Genomic DNA, 17,363 nt, shown 5'->3' with positions numbered 1-17,363 from the left:
GTGTGTGTGTGTGTGTGTGTGCTTCTGTGTGTACCATTTTTTTCAACCAGCAATGTTGATATTTGAAAACTGCAAAACATCACATAATGTCTGATGCAAACATTGTCAAAGCGATATCCGTGCACGGCAGCTGCAATCTGATTAAGGTTCGGAAAAGGTTACAATGAGGGGAACATGAATGGCAGGTCAAACTCCAGCCCTCGTGCCTAAAAGGCAAACAAGTCGCACACCTATAAACCAGGCTGAATTTCACAGCTCGAGTTTCCTGCTCATGAATTCCTGCATTGGCGTGCTTCACATCGAGCTGTTTTTTCGTCCAGGCTCTGCTTCACCAGAGTTTTCATGAAAGTCCACATAGTGTGTCTATGGGAGAAATTTCCAGCATAACTGGGAATACGGGATGTGATCCAGCCCCCATCAGCAGGTTAATCTCCTCTCATATTTTTGGGTTCATACAGGACACGGCCTCCTCACTCATACTTTTTACTGCCATTCTCTCGCCGTCGATGCCGCGGCACACATCATAATGTCCCTTCAGAGGATAATCAGGTCTTCTACTGGAGTGATTACTCATATTTCAACGAGCGAGGGTGTCACGGGGAATGGTTGGTCCACTGTGGGCCCATGATGGCTTCTCGGATAGATACCACCATTACATGCGGTGTTCAAGAGTTGCACCATGGCATTCAAGATGTGCTCGACTACAATCGTACAGAAAGCTGAATACCTGGGAAAGAAGGAAAGTAAGACGCTGCAAGAACAAGGCAGGCAGACATGAGAGAGGAAATCTTTCTTCTCGTGTAGTGTAAACTGATGCCTAACTGGTTTAGGCTTAACAAACAATGAGTATGACTCTGGATTAAATGTAACTAATATTTTAATGAGGCTGTGGACAGTGCATCAGGATTCACAGGAGAACCTGCCTGACACTTGTGGCATTTAACAGTGTTTGTTCAAACCTGTTTCCCCAGCCAGCTCATCAAGAGGGAGACATATCGAGGAGAGGCTCTGAGCAACAAGCTAATCCGTCTGGGTGAAGGGATAATGATGTACTTGCTTGACAGAGAAACACAATCCCACAGCAAGAGTAACAACAGAATAACAAATGCATGCTGCTCTGAAACCACAGTTAAGAGCGTTTCACTAATGAACCTTTTATGAAAGCAAACAGGGATATTCTTTAAGGGACCTTGGAAACTTACCTTTCATCTACTAATACCTAAACATCTGTTAATAAATATCCTTTTTGATTGATTGGTTTCGAGAATAAACCATGTTTTAACAAATGGATAAAGTGGAGGCATTTTCAATTTTTTTTTTCTGATTCATTTCAGTGAAAAAAAGAAATAGAAAATGAATTACACATAAAAAGCAGTTTCTTTGATTAGTAGTGGGCAAAAGAAAATGCAGACTTGAACTGAAAGAGTCTTGAATTTTCAGCGTTGTGTGTGCTCCCATGGCAGAACTTTTAAGACTATAAAAATGCTTACTTGCTTATTTCTTTTAAGAACATCGAGTTCAGGCATCCAAAGGCTGTTGCTTAAAAAAGAAATACACCCATTGCTTTACTCAGACAGTTCAGCCTTCATTGGAAAGTGCAGATCTGTCTCTTGTGAAGTCATTTTAGTGATGTTATTGAGATGAATCTCAGAGCTCGTAAGCATAAAACTGACATGGACTATTGTGAACACACTGATCGCGTGCAGAGTAAATTTATAGACGCATTTTTGTGTTCCGACCTGTAAGCAGCTCGACAGTGAAGCAAAAAGAGGCGTAATCACAGGAAGATACTGCGTCCACAAATGTCAGTATCCGTTGCAAACTGATGTCATGAATTTCCATTGAGGGCTATTAAACACCACAGAGTATAAGTTGCTTGATCGCTAGGAGCTAATGTGAATGAGAGTAATCAGCACATAGCTGTTTTCAGGGAGGATTTTCAGCTTTGACAGTTGCTCCAAATGAGAAAACGACTTCAGTTTCAATCAGTGAGCCCAGTGAAGCAGTGAACGCTTAGACGCCAACTGAAGACGAATGAAAAGGCACTGACAAGCACAGAAATGTAATAGCTGCCACTTGACGTCATATTTTACCAGTTATTTCAGCAAACCGGATTACACCTTTTGGCATGTGTGCCACGCTCAGGGTCTATGTCGTGTTTTTTTAGACATAGAGTTCAATTTTAGTATTCAAACCTATGGTGCACATTTTGTTGACTCACATCAAAGAGCTACCTGCTGGGTAGTTCAGACTTTTTCTATATTTATGCAAAACATTCCTGGCTGCTTTATGATTCGTGTATTTTGGTGTCTTTATACACTTCATAATTTGTTTCCTTTTCTATCTTTTTTTTCACCACCATAATCTTGGGACATTGAACCTTTCTGCAAGGTTATATACATACTGTATCATAGTATAAACAGACAATGCAGATTAGCGTTTACACAGGAGATTTCTGTATTTTTGCTTACGTGGGTGTACCTGCATGTCTCCACACAAAAAGGTTTTCTTAGACACTGTGTGCAGTGGTGCAACATATTGGTACGTGTACTTGTACTTATAAGTCTGTATGTGGATAAATTGGTAGATATTAGGAAAATGCATTTATCTGTATATATTTTTGTTTTATGTTTCACCCATCTGTGTGGGTGGTGAGAGGATTTGGGAGGTTTGGATGGTTTGGGAAACAGGTAAGAGGGGCAATCTGCACTGCAGTATGATGTAGCACAGTCCCTCAATATGCGTATGTGGTATATTCCAACCCTGGGCTGTATATTCAAGAGAGTTGCTAAGCACAGACCTGTGGATCTACAATACTCATGTTTACATTCAGTAAAGATAATCGCATAAGACGAACCTCCTATTGAGAGGAATTTCAGCCCAAGAGATCACAAATGCATGAACATTTGCATTTTCTTTTTTTTTTTTATGTGAAAAGGCAGTAATAGGAGAGACATGATGTTCTGGGTGAAATAGGTAAATAAACCTTTGGGATCTGTCTGACTGCAAGCAGTGATGGCAAAATGTTTGTTTGTCAGAGCACTGGGTGGAGAGGCTTTCGGCACTCAATCAAACTGTCATTCTGAGCCCAGGTCGGGGTCGAGCTGACCAGTCGGGACCTTGACATGTGCAGAGTCAAACTACTTGCCACAAGGCGAGATACGCCGCCGAGCTCCACTCCCAAGCTCTCTCCTTACCTCTGCCTCTTAAATTCACTCGGCTGTTTAAACTTTATCATCGGATCTCCACTCTCGGTTTCCCTCAATATTTACAGTACAACTCCCCGTCTGTTTGCTAGGGCATATACCCAACACATTTCCCTTCGTGCTGCCATTCTCCACCACATATCTTGTAAGTACACCTTCCCCCCACACACCTTTGTTCTCTACTCTGCCTCCCTTTCCTCCTCTCCCTCTGTGATCTCCATATTCTGTCTGCTTCTCTTCGTTACTGCTCTCTCTTCTCTGTCTACCCCTGGGAATATTCAGCGGCAAGGCATCCACAAGGGAGCAGGCAGAAAGACAAGAGAGTGGGAGGGAGGTGTCGAGGGACCGAGCAAAGGGAACGGAGGCACGGGGAGCAGCAGCAGTCAGAGTCCTGTAGCTGCGGGGGCTGCAGAGGAGCAGGTGGTGATTTAAGGACACAATTTTGAGGATAATTGTGTACATGATCTGCTGTAAGGGACAAATGCCACAAAGGACACTTTTCAATCTGCCGAGCGATAAGGTAGAATTAAATACCGTTTGCCGCTCCTCGGTAAAAAAAAATATGCGAAAGAAGAGAGTCAATGGAAGCAGCTCAGGAGCTCACTGGAAGCTTGTGAACACAGCGAGCCCCAGGCAGTCGCATTGAAACAATGCTGCGTATTGTGTGACATCAACATCACCCCGAGCATAAAAAGTTAAAAAGCCATATTGTGTAAGTGCTATGAATACATGTCCTTGGTTATAATACTACAATTATTGAGTGCTCTGAATGTGGTACAGCCAGTCCTATGAACAAGTAGAACATCCTCATCTACTGTCATAAACACGAAGCAGCCTTATAGTCATTTATTTGTACGCTGCATCTCACATTTTGTGGGAGAATAATGTTCATTGGCAAATAAATGTTATTATTATTGGCTCACATTGGCAGAGTAAACATAAACACAACATCTAAATCTGTTGAACTTCTATAAAAAAAAAAAAAAGGCAGGCTCTACCAATTTTACAATTAAATTGCAATTTACCGGTCGTAAAAAGGGCAATTAAGCCTGTGAAAAAAGCTTTATAGTGGCCAGTCTGGTTCTGGAGGAACTTTCAAAAAAATCAGTGAAAGCAATATTATGTTGCAATGTGTAAAATGCAATGACCAGCAGTTTTTAAGTTGAACCCTTACAACGTCATATATGTCAGACTCATCCGTTTGCTGCTGGAGTGTCCTTTTGAAATACTGCAACACTATGAACGAGAGATTTTAACTGTAACTCCTGAAGAAAAAAATTAAGATTTTAGTTTATCAGTTTTTTAAAAATATTTTTATCAAGGTATCAAGGCTTTGTATTTATGATTCTACTGGGGTTGTACTGCCATGGTTTGACTAATAAATCACAGTAACATTGTGTTATCATGCTATTATAAGATATTTAATTAAATGTTTAAATATGTTTTAATACATGATTTTATTTCTTTTTCAGGTGTCTCTAATTCCTTTATCATTTAAGAAAGGTCACTGCATCCGAAAGCTGCTAATTTTCCTCATTAAGGAATTTTTGCAGACCTACCGGCGTACAACAAAGTGCAGGAACAACTGACAACTAGTATATATATTTTTTAAGGAGAAATTTACATGGAAGAGCTCAGTCTAAAATTATGAAAGAATATATTCAAATTGTTGTGGGCCTTTAAAGCCCATGTTGACCCATTTTACAGTGGTTGGTTGTACATTACAAAAAGCTTTAGAGCTGTTTTAGGCACAGTGTGAAGCCTTTGAGCTGTTTTACAACTAGCGTGTAAAGCGGTGCTGTGGGAAACATTTTGCTACTTAAAAACCCTTCAAAAATAATATTACTTTGGCGTTTACAAGCTCTGGTGACCGAACATGACTGAACCCTGGACACGTTGGCCTCAAAAGCCTGTTTTCTCATGCGGCGAGTGCGGCAGCACCACCGTGTATATTGGTGATCTGTGATGCATCAATGCATTAATCTGGAAAAGGATTCAAGGAGACCAAGCAATAAGAGTATCCCTGCCTGAATGGGGAAACATAGGATGCCATGGCTAATTCATCTCGGCAGCATCATGACAGCTGCGCAAGGAAGAGTTTGGGAAAGGGGAAACGGTTCTGATGAATGACTTTCAGAGTACGGCCGCTAGCTATAGCAAACAGTCTCCCAGTCCCCACAGGCCTGATGCCTGCTATTTGCTGCTCAGGGAGAAATGAATGAATGGCCCTTTGTGGAATAAATGGTCCCTTTCTGTCTGACATTTACAAATGAATGCTTCTTGTAAAACTAAACCCATCAATTTGTTTTATTAGTTGTGGAGGTGAGTTTCCTGTGTGAGAGTTAAAAATGATGTGGCTGTCATAAGCACAAACACTAATGGTGATTTAAGACAAGGAGTGGCCATGGCTAATTTGGATGGCAAAAATATCTTATGCAATTAGAAAACTACAACTTTAAAGCTTCATCAGTCAAATAAACAGACAATAAAAATGCTTAAAGGAGTAGTTTAACATATTGTGGGATTATGCTCACCGTCTTTAAATGTGAGAGTAGAGATGAAAAGATTCTTGTCAGTCATATCATTTTTTTAGCAAGAGGTACTGAATGTGCTGCAGCACTTGTCCTTGAGTAACAACAGCTGTACCTATTAAATGTTTCTATCAATTATATTTGCTCTTCTAAACCGGGGGAGCCACTGACACACGGATATCATAAGCCTTGCACGCACAAGAACAAACGAAACTGCAACAGTATGAAGAAAGTTTCCCCCTCCGTCTGCAGATATGTATCACTTTCAATCAATTTAAAAGACATAATTGCCTCCAGCCCCTCACTCTCTCTCTCTCTCTCTCTCTCTCTCTCTCTCTCTCTCTCTCTCTCTCTCTCTCTCTCTCTCTCTCTCTCTCTCTCTCTCTCTCTCTCTCTCTCTCTCTCTCTCTCTCTCTCTCTCTCTCTCTCTCTCTCTCTCTCTCTCTCTCTCTCTCTCTCTCTCTCTCTCTCTCTCTCTCTCTCTCTCTCTCTCTCTCTCTCTCTCTCTCTCTCTCTCTCTCTCTCTCTCTCTCTCTCTCTCTCTCTCTCTCTCTCTCTCTCTCTCTCTCTCTCTCTCTCTCTCTCTCTCTCTCTCTCTCTCTCTCTCTCTCTCTCTCTCTCTCTCTCTCTCTCTCTCTCTCTCTCTCTCTCACTGCACGGCTCTAACCCCTTCAGAATATTATCCTGACTTTGCTTTGGATTTTTTATGATCAAGAACCAGAGAGATCCTTAGGAGATATCCTGTCATGTTAGATTTATTTCAATCTCTATCCAGGTACAATCACAGGTTTATCAGCAGATTCTGAGAGACGGAGAACAGAAATAACACACTTCTTCGATGTCCTGCCTGGGTGCATTGCTTCACAGAAGCTCCTCATCAGAATTTATTCATGTCTAAAGTCTTTTTGTTCTCCCTAAAGGCTATTTTGATACATTGATACATTGGTAAACTCATTAAACTGCAGGCAAAAGGTGAGTGTGTTTGTGCTACACCTTATGTCAGTGGGACGTCAGACATGCAGCGAAAGCAGGAGTAACGAAGAAGGGTCGGTCTTTGGCCAACTGGCTGACAAGTCTCTGGGAAAACTGACACACACACACACACACACACACACACACACACACACACACACACACACACACACACACACACACACACACACACACACACACACACACACACACACACACACACACACACACACACACACACGCACACACACACACACACACAGCAGAAGATGTGCCAGAAAGGATGAAACAGACAGTCCAAAGCTGCGCACCGGGATACGCCTAAATGGATCTTTCATTTTGATTTCATTTTGGTGTGCAGTATAACGGTCCCTCTGGAGATGCATTTACTGAAAGCAGTATGATGGCTGATGTCTTCCATGAGTATGTATTGTATATAAAGGGGTAGCAGAAACACTCACTAATTGCTGGAGTGATATATTTACTTTTCCACTCTATTTTCCCCCTCCGTCTGAAGCTGGCTGAACAGTGATATCCTGATATAAACCTGTGGTTAAGGATGCGGGCATTTGAATCAACAGGGTGCACCCTCCTGCTGGTATCAGTAATTCTATCATAGCATGCTATTTAAGCACACGTTATTGTTGTTAAGATTGGCATCAGCTGTGCTTATTAGGCTACGGCGCTGGATGATATAATGAACCCCTCCTCTCGTATTGCCCAAAGGCAACCAGGCTGACTGCCGACATTGACTCGTCAGATCCTGGGATAAAGTAACAGCTCAGTCAACAGATTGTTTCTGCTAACATTAGCTCAAGACTGCTCATTTACATTTAAGGAGGTTTGCTGCTGCTCTTGTCTACAGTGGCTCACAGAGAGTGAGCAGATATGTAGTTCAGATTCTCAAATAACAAGGTTTACTGAGGACACTGTTATTGTAGTAAAGGGATGAAACCTGTGATGTTTCGTTGGGACACAGTACAGCCTCTTGAACCCCGTCTCACTCTTTTAATTCCGCCTAAAGGGAGAATTTGTTTAAGTCCTTTCTAGTGACATGACTTGTATACTGACAATGTTATCAGTTATCCATTCAAAGTGGGACTACAATGTAAAAGATAAAGTTCCTTCTTCTTGGTCAGATTTGTGTTGCCTGTTACAAGCTCTTCATAACACCGCACACACACAGCAGGTACAATGAACATACTGTACCTTTTAGCTTTGATTGAGCTTAGACTGAATGAGGACTGTGATTTTTCCCCTCACAGATGTCATTTGAAAGGTGAAGTGATTACAGGGACCATAACTCCTAAAAATACATTTCTAGTTGTCCAAGTGTTACCTTGAGACAGACGTAATATTCGGATACATTTATAGGCATGAGTATTGTTTTAAGAAGAAACTCAAATCTTTTACATCATTATCGGGGTTGATAATAGGTATTGAGGGCTCTTTCTCTTTCTTTTTCGCACCACCAAGAGGAACTCTGAAGTGACATTAAAGTGGCCAGCAGTTGGTGTAGCAACGCCACTGCTGTGTGCCGAACAACAAAATCAACAATCAACAAAATGTTCCGTTTTTAAGACTAATGTTAAAAGCTGTTGTTAACGGCTAACGTTGACCAACAGCTTAAAATGGTTGCCAGTGCTGAATTGGCTAATGTGTATGACCAATTAACGAACCCTGACGTCCCTATAGTTCCTCTGCTAGAGTTCTTACCCGAGAGTAGAATCCAAAAGTCCCTCAAAATGACATTTTCTTCCTCCAACGGTTCTTGGAAATATTAATCTCTTTAGTCCGAAAGCGCCTAATATGTTTAAGACCTGCAGTCTGTCAAGATGTTTATGAGTTTTGTGGTCCTGTTGTGACCACAAATAGATTTCTGTAGCTTCAAGTTCAGCATGGCCTCTGATCCATATAATCACCAATCAATGTAAAACTGTCATTAAATGGATGTCACGGTGTTACAGAGAGAGTCAACTACTGAAAGGCGTGATGGAAAAAGAATTCAGAGGAATTTAACATATAAAGTACATAGATAAAACCTGATACTATGTTTTTATCTCTCCTCTTGTGTTGCTTTGTCTTGTGCGCACACACACACACACACACACACACACACACACACACACACACACACACACACACACACACACACACACACACACACACATACGTACATGTACATATCCAAACACACAAGTCTAGGGTAAGGTTAGACGCAGTCATCTATGAAAACCTGGAGAAGAAGAGGCACTGAATATCAGCTCGGCCGGAAACACATTTCATCCTTTAGGTATGCTTACCGACTGCACACACGCACGAGACGTGTGCACACACACACACACACACACACACACACACACACACACACACACACACACACACACACACACACACACACACACACACACACACACACACACACAGAGAGCTAACACCAGAAGAAAGACACAGGCACAGGGAGTGTCAGCGAATGAGAGAAAACACTGAGGCAGAGTCCAGTGCTCTTAAAAGAACACCACCTCTGACATCCATTCTGTCATTTGAAGCCAAATGTTTTATTTCGGCTCCGGCACAAAGTACAGGGAACAATCCTGTAAAAGGCCATTAAGGCCCTCTCATCAGCCTAATTAGCTACTCATAAGTGGCTATTGGCCCTGTATAGGACACTTGTCATATGTCTTATTCATATATAATCGCCTCGAGAGGACTGCAGTTTCTCTCATTTGAACATCATTAGGCCTCATCTGTCTTAGTCTGGGAGTAAAGTGAAAAGTTCTATCCTTTCACTTATGCTACTTTAGCGATTAATTAGCATTTGTGTTATGAAGTGTTGGCTGATATTGAAGAGAGGCCGCGATGTAATTGTCCAATTTAACTGACCCCAACTTTATATCCAATCGGACTCATCTTTCCCGGGAGCGAGGGCTGCTGCACCTCTTCTCACCAGCCCGCAAAGAAGACTGATGAGAGATTTAATTAAAATGGGGGCATTTGAAAACACTGATCCATCACTCGGAGAGAGAGAGAGAGATAGGACATCGTGGCAGAGCGCCATAGCGTTTCTCCTGCTGGACTGTGGACTGTGGTCCTCCCTGTACAGAAGAGAGAGAGAGAGAGAGAGAGAGAGAGAGAGAGAGAGAGAGAGAGAGAGAGAGAGAGAGAGAGAGAGAGAGAGAGAGAGAGAGAGAGAGAGAGAGAGAGAGAGGACTGCGAGTTCCTGCCAAGGCCGCTCACACTCTCAGCTCATGTTTGATTTGTAATATTTATTTTCTAATCCCCACAACACACAAACACAGTTTAATCCCTCGGGAAAACGGTTTGTTCAAAAAATAAAATGTAACCACTTTGTTTCCACTGGCAGCTGCTCTGCGTCTACATGAAGCTTTAAATGGATAGTGGTCACCGCAGCTCAGAGGCTCTGATGTTGTCCCGCCGTGGGAATTAGAGGGTTTTTAAAGATGGGATTAACCATATTTCTAAGAGATTTGTTGTAAACAAAAAGAAAAAAAAAAAAAGAATGCAGCATCTAGGAGCCAAGAACTCCATGAAAGCCTCTTTTAGGTTGTGCAATAATTGTGTAACACTGCCCCCTTGTGATCACTGTTTGACATGAGTGCTTGCCAGCAAAAGATGAATTAATACTGTTCATGCTGACAAGAAAAATTTATTGCTGGTAGGCCTTGAAAACAAAGTAGAAATATGATGGGTATCAAGAGGTGCCAGTTTAAATAATGAGGCAGTATAAATGAGAAGAGAAGCCTTCTGTGATGCATTTGATATTGTGTTGTATTGTAAGATGATGCAAAATTATAACTACTTTAAAGTTATGTTGTTGTTATAAACTATAGATGTGCATTAAAGAAGGTAACTGTGAACTCCTGATGTGAATTCAGACAATAGTGGCAGAGAAGAAGAGACAATCACAGACAGCCAACTGAATTTTGAGTGTTTGTATAAATATTTAATGGCCCTCATTGAAGGGAGGATGCATTTCAGCAGCTTTACAAACTGTGATGACCACTTTCAGACTGGGCCTATTTTTGTGCTTAGTCAAACTACTTCCATTACCTCAAGTTTGAAATCCATTATTGTTGGTTTAATTTGCTCACACAATTGCTCACTATTGCGCAGCAGAGAGAGAGAGAGAAACAATTAAACCAACACTTGAACACGCTGCACACACTGATGAGGCCTTGCTTATTGCTCTAATCAGATACGTGTAGTTCAGCAGTACCTCTGTGTTGTTGTGCTCGTATCTCTTGATGGATCTCTCTTTCAAACAAACTAATGAAACAGCAATAATTGGACATAGCTCAAACTCAAAACAACGCCATATCAAATAAATGAAGGAGAAATTGCCACACATTATAGAATAGACCCACGAAAATCTATTTCCATTTGAAGAAGTGACAGGTTCATTTGCCTAATTGGTCCATGTGTAGAGTAACTGTTGCTCCACAAGAACAAATCGTATCCAGCACACATTCGGTTTTGGCAGTAAGTCTTTGTTGGAGGAACACACATTAAAATCGACAGCACTCTTCTTTTTTTTTATGAAGATAATTTATATACTAAGGTCTAATTTACTATGACATGCTTGAAGATAATTACATCCTACTTTCACTGATACAATCTTTTCCTCATGGCTGATTAAAAGAAGTGCTGAACCATAACAAGTATTTACAGCTCAGAGCCAGATGGCGAGGCCAGTTCTGGCATTTCCTTTCTCTAAAAATATTTCCTCACAATTTTTCTGCCTATGTGTCTGTCTGTGAGAGATTGAGCTCGGGCTACACAGACTGATGCTCTTGAGGAGACAGAAGAAGGGCGTAACCAGAGCCACTGGCTTATTCTGTTGACAATGCTGAGCTTGGGAGAAAGTCAAACTGTATCTAATGGGAAGGGGGTGGAGCAGGAAGCAGGGATTTAGATCAGTGCTCTGAGGGGGGCTCACATTCTGCTCCGGGTCAGAAATGCTGTAACCTGAACGGTCTCTTTGCAGGGCACTAGCAGAGCTTCACTATTGACCGAGCCCTTAGCTGGAGCTCACTGCAGCAAACACACACACACACACAAACATGCTGAAGCCTACACATGCACAAACAGCAGAGCGATGGTGGACAGACAGAGACTGGGAATGGACAGAAAGCCCCAGAGACTGAGGGAGACAGAAAGCAATCAATCAGTTCACCTCCCCTTCTCAATACACCAGCAGTGGAGTCAGTGGGGCCATTAGTGGCTCTTTAGCTGATATAATAAACAGGCAGTAGCAGCGGTTCAGGGACCACTGGCGCTGCCAATTGCCACATTACACAAAATAAATACACTCTATTGATTTGCTGCTCAGAAGAAAAGGAAAACAGAAATGTATTCGTGCATGTTGTTTAGTGAGTGAGCCTGCTCTAGACAGAACCAAGGGCATAGCAAATGTGTTATCGATTATGCCAGTCTCTTTGTTTTGGATGTGGGATTTGCAAATCTGAAACGCGACAGTTTTCCCCAACTTATCTCATCTGTGTCTATCACACTGTGCAGATGAATTGCAAAAGATGCCCTTCTGAATTGATGAGCAAAAATGATGCAAACTACGCTCCCTTCACTTAAAATATTGTAACATGCTATTATATAATCATTGTTAAAACGGTTATACGCACACGCACACACCCACACACACACAGTATATAGATATGGGCTTCCTAAAAAAAGCTGTTTTTTTAGCAGTAGTTCATGTCTTACGGAGGATATTTTCCTAAAATAACACGTTATAAAACCTGTTTTTGAACACGGTCAAAGCAACACTGAACATATTCAATTTTCAAAGCATCTGCTTTAGAAACAGCAAAAAAAAAGCATTGGTTTATAATTGCTGCTTGGAGGTATAAAAGCTGAAGGAACAGTCAATGATTATATTAGTGGGATGCTGTAATGCAGAAGGGTTCAAGCTAGACTGGCAATGGCTATAATTAGTACTATTAAACCTGACAGAGAAATTATTACTTGTCACCTGTGTAAACCAGGTCTTTAAGCTTACAGCAGCAACAACTATATGGGAAACCTGCTGCTGTGCACAAACCATTTCACTCAAAAACAACACAAAATATAGCTGCAAGCTATATCTGTGTCTGAGCAAAATTGTTAACAAGTTGGACTCGTCTAGCAGGGGAATTCAAACAATGAACCTTCGGATCCCCAGAGAAGGTGACTTACATAACCATCTAGTAAGTTGAGGAAATGACATGTGCGAAGAGGGGTACTTTTGTTTGTTTACATTTGGAATGCATCAAAAAAAAAATCTAAATAGTGGTGATAAAACTCTGAAAACAATTCACATATCATTCTGATGATGTCAGGTCTCTGAGACTGTAGTGATCTAGTTACTGGTACCCGTGTTTACATTCTAGTCAGCAGGTCTCTCAAAGTGTTGCTTTACTAAAGTGTAGGAAACTTGCTTTTCCAAGGAAGTACATTTGCATTATGTTTTTGCATTGGTCCCAAACCTTTTTGGATACTGTGTAAATGTCCAAATTGTCCAGTACATGTACATGGCTGAAAGAGTGTTGACTGATGTTTGGTGGAGGTGAACCCGACGTGATAATCTGCTGTACCTTTGCACTTCTCCTGGGTGAGTTAATTCATATTTTGGATACAAATGGAGGGGATTACTTGAGAGAGTGTATACCTTCACTATATATGGCAGTAAAATCCATCATTGAATAAAACCTTCCTCTCATGCTAATAAAATGGCAGACTGAACTGAAGTTAGAGTACTGTTTTTTCTTTAAAAGCATATTAACAGAGATTGACAGCTGGCTCAAGGACTTTGGCTGTATAAGCAATTTTTTTCTATTTATGATACTGAATTTTAAATAAAGATATGTTGAGTAAGAGCCACAGTATATTCTGCTGTCAAACCACTATACGGCTCTCTGTTTTTACGCTTGTACTAAGTCATAATGTCTGTTGGTGTCAACAAGCACATTGATTTCCCTTGCGGTGACGGTTCTGCATTGTGCAAATGATTCGCTTTCACTGAAAGACCATTCATTTCATCTTGACTGCACACACTGGACTAAAAAACTCAGACTTTAATTATTTGCCGTGGTGTAATAAAACATGTTCACAGCTCTCCTTATTATTATATCCCCCTTCACCCTCACATGCTCATCATCCAAGAACCTCATTTCACAATGGATTGTGAGCTCTGATTGACAGGATGCAGCCCTGTATAGCTCTCTAACCTCATAACGCCAGAGCTGCTTTCAGTGTTGATGATGTTAAACCCTAAATTAAAAATCAACTGTTCAGACAGGTTTTAAAAATTAGTTTATGTGAAGTCACTCTGCTTCTCTCTTTTGACTCTTCCCTGTATCAGGTAAATTAATTAGTCTGTGACATTTTACATAAATACAGTTAAAGTACTGTGAAAGACTGATGATCTAATTGATTAAATCCTACAACTGTAAATAATGATCATTTTCAATATTAATAATAAAAATCCTCCTTGTCAACAATTCAAATGTTCTGACATTTAACAAGCAATATCCAGTGATTTTTTTTAAAGATCAATTTGTTAATAAAGATTAAACAGGTAATTATTTAGGCACCAGTAGCTAGTATTATAAATACAACTTACGCTACTGCCATTTTCATTTTTCTTCTGCTAATATGTCAATAAATGAAACAAACTGTACATTAACAAATGCATGATGTTGTTATCAGGTCATTTAAAATGGGAAAAGTGTGTCAAGTACATGTATTTACACGCTGATGTAATTGCGTCTCATGTAACTCAAGTACATCCATTAGCAGTCCAGACATATCTATCCATAACTATGCAAAGGTCAAAAAAAAAAATCAATAGACCGATAGCTGGCTTTTGTCAACACGACTTGGCAGTTCAGTATTCAATTCGTATGCTATCTGATGTGCACACTCGAGGGAAGACAAAGGGCAGCAGACACAAAACTAGAAATACCAAACAATTAGGGAATGTGAGACTAGCAAGAGGCTGCCCTGACGTCTCCTCTCGGCAACACAAAGATGCCCTTAGTGTCTGTTTAATTCAGTAACAACAGCTGTATGCCAAGTATGCTACTTAAAGTCATGTAAACTGCTTATGTCTGCTCTTTTTTTAAAATTATTTACAATGGACTTCCGTTTGAGCAGCAATGTTGACTGAAAAAACATTTGTATTTACAGCAATAATTAAATTACCTCACAGCAATAAATAAATAAACACTTTCTTCTCTCTTATTAATTTTACACTACATTCTCCTCAATGACAACCGCTGTCCTGGCATTGGAGTTTTCAGCTATGGGGTTGTCTGAAGGTCTTATTTTATAACAATGAACACCAAATGATGAAATCCAGCCGCCTTTCAGTCTACATTTTTGGGGCCATATTTCAATTCAAGATCCCCACATACAATATTACCAGTCAATTAAACTAAAATCTACTAAATGTATATATAACTCCTCCTGAACAAGCAATCTTGCTTGCTTGTCAAAAATATTAAACATTTGAAATTATTTTAAAAAATATGTCTCGCTGTGGGGAAAACTTACCTCATAAAAGTTCTCAGGACCACACTCTAAACCTCTGAAGCTACAGTCCAGCATTATGTCCTCTATGCGGTGTCGAGTGCGGCTGTAGAACTCATCCAGGCTGAAGCGGGAGCCTGGCGGGCGGTCCGGCTCGGGAGCAAGTGGAAACCCCGGTGCCATTCCTTCTTCGAAGCCCAGTAGAGGGCCCATGAAAATCAGGTCGCTGTAGCTCATCTGAGACTTCCGGACAAAGTTGTAGTTACAGATGGTAACAGCAGGAAAGGTCATATTGTTGGCGACTTTTTCATCCAGCATGGTGATGTAATCATATTGCAGAAAGTACATCACCCTGCCAGCTATCTGGTACAAGAAAGCGGACAAGGCCATGGTGAAGACCACCGCCCATATACCCTGCCGAATACCAAACTTCTTGTCCTCTACGAACACGTGGTTGGCTCCATGGAGTGAGCAACCACTACAGAAAGCGGCCAGGTCGTCCACCTCGGTGACGTTGTCCTCTTCGTCAGTGTAATCATCCACCTGACTACACCCATCCAGGTAGTCTTGAGAGTCGCCGTCATCATAATTCTTCTTAACACGCTTATAGTGGTCATCAAAACCGTCTTTACCGTACCCTCTGCCGGGTTCGTCATCGGGAGAAAAGGAGATGGTGCACATGATCCGGACCGGCATGGTGACAGGAATAAATGAATAACGCGTATAAATAAGACAGCAATTTAAAGCCAGATGTCCAGTCCACAAGGAGTCCAAAATCCTGAAGCGACGGTATCATTCAAGAAGAAAGGTGGTTGTAAGCTTGTTCCAATCGGGCATCAGATCAGCCAAAATATTCCCAGAGTTCAGTCAGACAAAAAGAAACATCTAAAGCTGGCCCTTGAAGTGAAGTGTCAATCGAAATACAGAGCTAATCAAACACATATCGTCCCACACAAAGTCAAAACATCTTCTGAAGCAAAGAGCACAGGCTGAAACGCAAACCACACACCAGCAATTCACATCTACTCTAAGATGAAGTGAGATGCATTGCCTGGGTTTTGTCCTTGTGTCTTGGGGGCAGATCCATCCCTTGGAGCAATTTCGAAAGAGAGAACAAGAAGAAGAAGAAGAAGAAGAAGAAGAAGAAGAGAACGAGTGGGAGGGGGAAAGAAGGTGAGGCCATGAAGAGTATAGGACATAGAATACTCCCGCAGGGCCCAGCTACAGGTCACCGTGCTGAGGCAGAGTTTCACCATTTACAGGAAAAAAAAAAAAACTAGGCTTGACGCAGTGTTAGAGAGAAAATGTAAGAGCTGATGTACAGTTGCAAAAATTTCTGGTAAATTTCTGCTGATTTCACTGTTCAGATTGACCTCACTTCTCCCCTTAAAATAAAATGATCTCAGCACAGTTGTGTAATCAAATGCAAAATCATACCTAGGTGTTACTGAAATGGCTCAAGGAGAGCGAGGATTCACACACTGGAATGTACAATGCAATCTTACAAGCAGAGGTTTCACTGCAAGATGAGTTTTAAACCAAAGAGAGATCAAAGATCACAAGGAACAACGGCAAATAAGATCCTTTAGGAATTTCCTGAGAGAGGAAGCATTTAGTTCATGTGTGATGCCGAAATGAGTTATTACAGCGAAAATACAGAGGAGAGGAGTCAAGGAATTTAATCAAGACTTCCATTTGCTCATTGTTATTTCAATCTAATGGCTCACATTATCAACAGATCTTCCTCAAATTACAAACCCCCACATTGCTGCGAGCAGTTCTTTGGAAAGCAGATTAACTGAAAGCAAATATGTATAGGTAGTGGAGGAAATTTAAAAAAAAAAAACGCTCTTCAGTGGAGGCTCTCATTATTGAATGTGGAGATAAATGCAGATTCCCAGAGGTGGTGTTGGTTGTGATATGAAAAGGAAATGTATGAGACTAATCCATCTGCATCGATCCACCTCCATTAGACAGCAGAGATTATTTTCCGAAACATGATGGTGCCAGAAAATGAAACGTTAGCCGTCTTTAGAGGGCTGACAGCTCTCTTTACAATAAAAACCTCCAGCTAATGATACCACACGATACCTCAGAGGAGCAGCCACAT

The 17,363-nt window shown here is 41.1% G+C and overlaps 1 protein-coding gene across 2 annotated transcripts in view; it reads right to left on the bottom strand.

Moving 5' to 3' along the window:
- The window catches only part of asic1b (acid-sensing (proton-gated) ion channel 1b), a 150,249-nt gene that overhangs the window by 32,395 nt on the left and 100,491 nt on the right, over positions 1 to 17,363 (bottom strand). The window contains exon 1 of one of the 2 annotated variants that reach the window (XM_069691083.1): positions 15,278 to 15,949. The exons of the other annotated variant lie outside the window; for it this stretch is intronic. Within the exon in view, the coding sequence (XP_069547184.1) occupies positions 15,278 to 15,949 (672 nt within the window). Of the gene's footprint in view, positions 1 to 15,277; positions 15,950 to 17,363 lie in introns of those variants that run through there. 2 annotated transcript variants of the gene reach the window in all.

Source organism: Brachyistius frenatus, unplaced genomic scaffold, assembly GCF_029030835.1.
Source record: "Brachyistius frenatus isolate BFR_SWC_R1_liver_20210118 unplaced genomic scaffold, ASM2903083v1 Contig_10, whole genome shotgun sequence".
Lineage (NCBI taxonomy): Eukaryota > Metazoa > Chordata > Actinopteri > Embiotocidae > Brachyistius > Brachyistius frenatus.
Note: the sequence above shows the minus strand (reverse complement) of the source record. Positions and strands in the feature narration are given on the sequence as shown.